Below are 1,306 nucleotides of genomic sequence, written 5' to 3'. Positions count from 1 at the left end.
TTCCCTTTCTCTTTGGGAGACAAGGCACACCAGTGGGAGAAGACTCTCCCAAGTGACACTGTCACTACTTGGGAAGAGTGTAAGAGAGCTTTCCTGGACAAGTTCTTCTCTACTTCAAGAACAACTAAGATCAAGAATGAAATATCTGGGTTTCAACAGAAAGGTCTAGAGAGCTTCAGTGAAGCATGGGAGAGGTTCAAGGGCTAATGTTCTCAATGCCCTCATCATGGTTTCAGCAAGGAGAGTTTGCTTAGCATTTTCTATAGAGGAGCTCTACCACAGTGCAGAAACATGCTTGATACTGCCAGCAATGGTTTCTTCTTGGGAAGAACTGAGGAAGAGGCAGAGGAACTAGTAGAGAACATGGCCAAGAGTGACTCGGTGTACAGTGAGGAGCATGATAGGGTCAACAGAAGTGATGATCAGCAGACAAAGAAAGAGATCAAGTCCTTGCAAGAGAAGATGGATTTGCTTCTTTCCAACCAAGCTAAACAGGAGCAGATGAACTTTGTGGGTGGTCCTAGTCAAGAGGTTCCTCCTAAGGTCAATGAGGTTGATGGTTTTGAAGGCCAAGAAGAGCTATGCTTCATCAACAACAATGGTACTTGGTACAGGAAGAAACCTAACTTTCAGTACAACAACTACCAGCAAAGGTCTTACTCCAACAACCAGCAAGGAGGCTACCAGCCAAAGCAGAACATTCAGCAAGGGGCTATCAGCCTAGGTAAAACATCCCTCCTGGTTTCAACAATCACAGCAATCAGTCTACTCAAGTCCAAGGAAGTTCTTCACAAGCTCCAGCTTCAGATACAAGTGTGGATGCAAAGTTCAAAAAACTCTTGGATTTTCAGGTAAAGAATGAGAAAACAATGGGCTATGAGTTCAAGAACATTCACTCCAAGATTGATGGAAGCTACAATGAGCTCAACAACAAGATCCGAAATTTGGAGAACCAGTTTGCTTCTTTGAATTCTCAGCCAAGTCGCCAACAAGGGTCATTACCTGGAAAGCCAGAGCAAATCCCATGGAAACAATGAAGGCAATCACCCTACAGAGTGGTAGAGAGTTGCCTCCAAGAGTTCTCACCAAGGATGGTGAAAAACAAGGTGGGGAGGTGGCCATAAACATTGATGATGAAGTGGTGATTGTAGATGAGAAGGTTGATGAAGAGATTCTGGAAAAGATTGTTGAAGCTAAGGGTAAAGGGAAGGTTGGACAGGAAAAGAGGACAGTGAAACATGGTGAAACTGCTACTCCAACGAAGGAATCCTCTTTTGTTCCTCCTCCCTATGAGCCAAAGCTGCCA

General features: G+C 44.4%; 1 protein-coding gene across 1 annotated transcript in view; it reads left to right on the top strand.

Annotated features, from left to right (window-relative positions):
• Positions 1-1,306, top strand: part of LOC106338838 — a 4,258-nt gene that overhangs the window by 2,345 nt on the left and 607 nt on the right. The window contains exons 2-5 of the mRNA XM_013777722.1: positions 20-149; positions 237-446; positions 525-724; positions 978-1,276. Coding sequence (XP_013633176.1) covers positions 20-149; positions 237-446; positions 525-724; positions 978-1,276 — 839 coding nt within the window. The remainder of the gene's footprint in view (positions 1-19; positions 150-236; positions 447-524; positions 725-977; positions 1,277-1,306) is intronic.

The sequence above is a fragment of the Brassica oleracea genome, chromosome C4, assembly GCF_000695525.1.
Source record: "Brassica oleracea var. oleracea cultivar TO1000 chromosome C4, BOL, whole genome shotgun sequence".
Classification (NCBI taxonomy): Eukaryota; Viridiplantae; Streptophyta; class Magnoliopsida; order Brassicales; family Brassicaceae; genus Brassica; species Brassica oleracea.
Note: the sequence above shows the minus strand (reverse complement) of the source record. Positions and strands in the feature narration are given on the sequence as shown.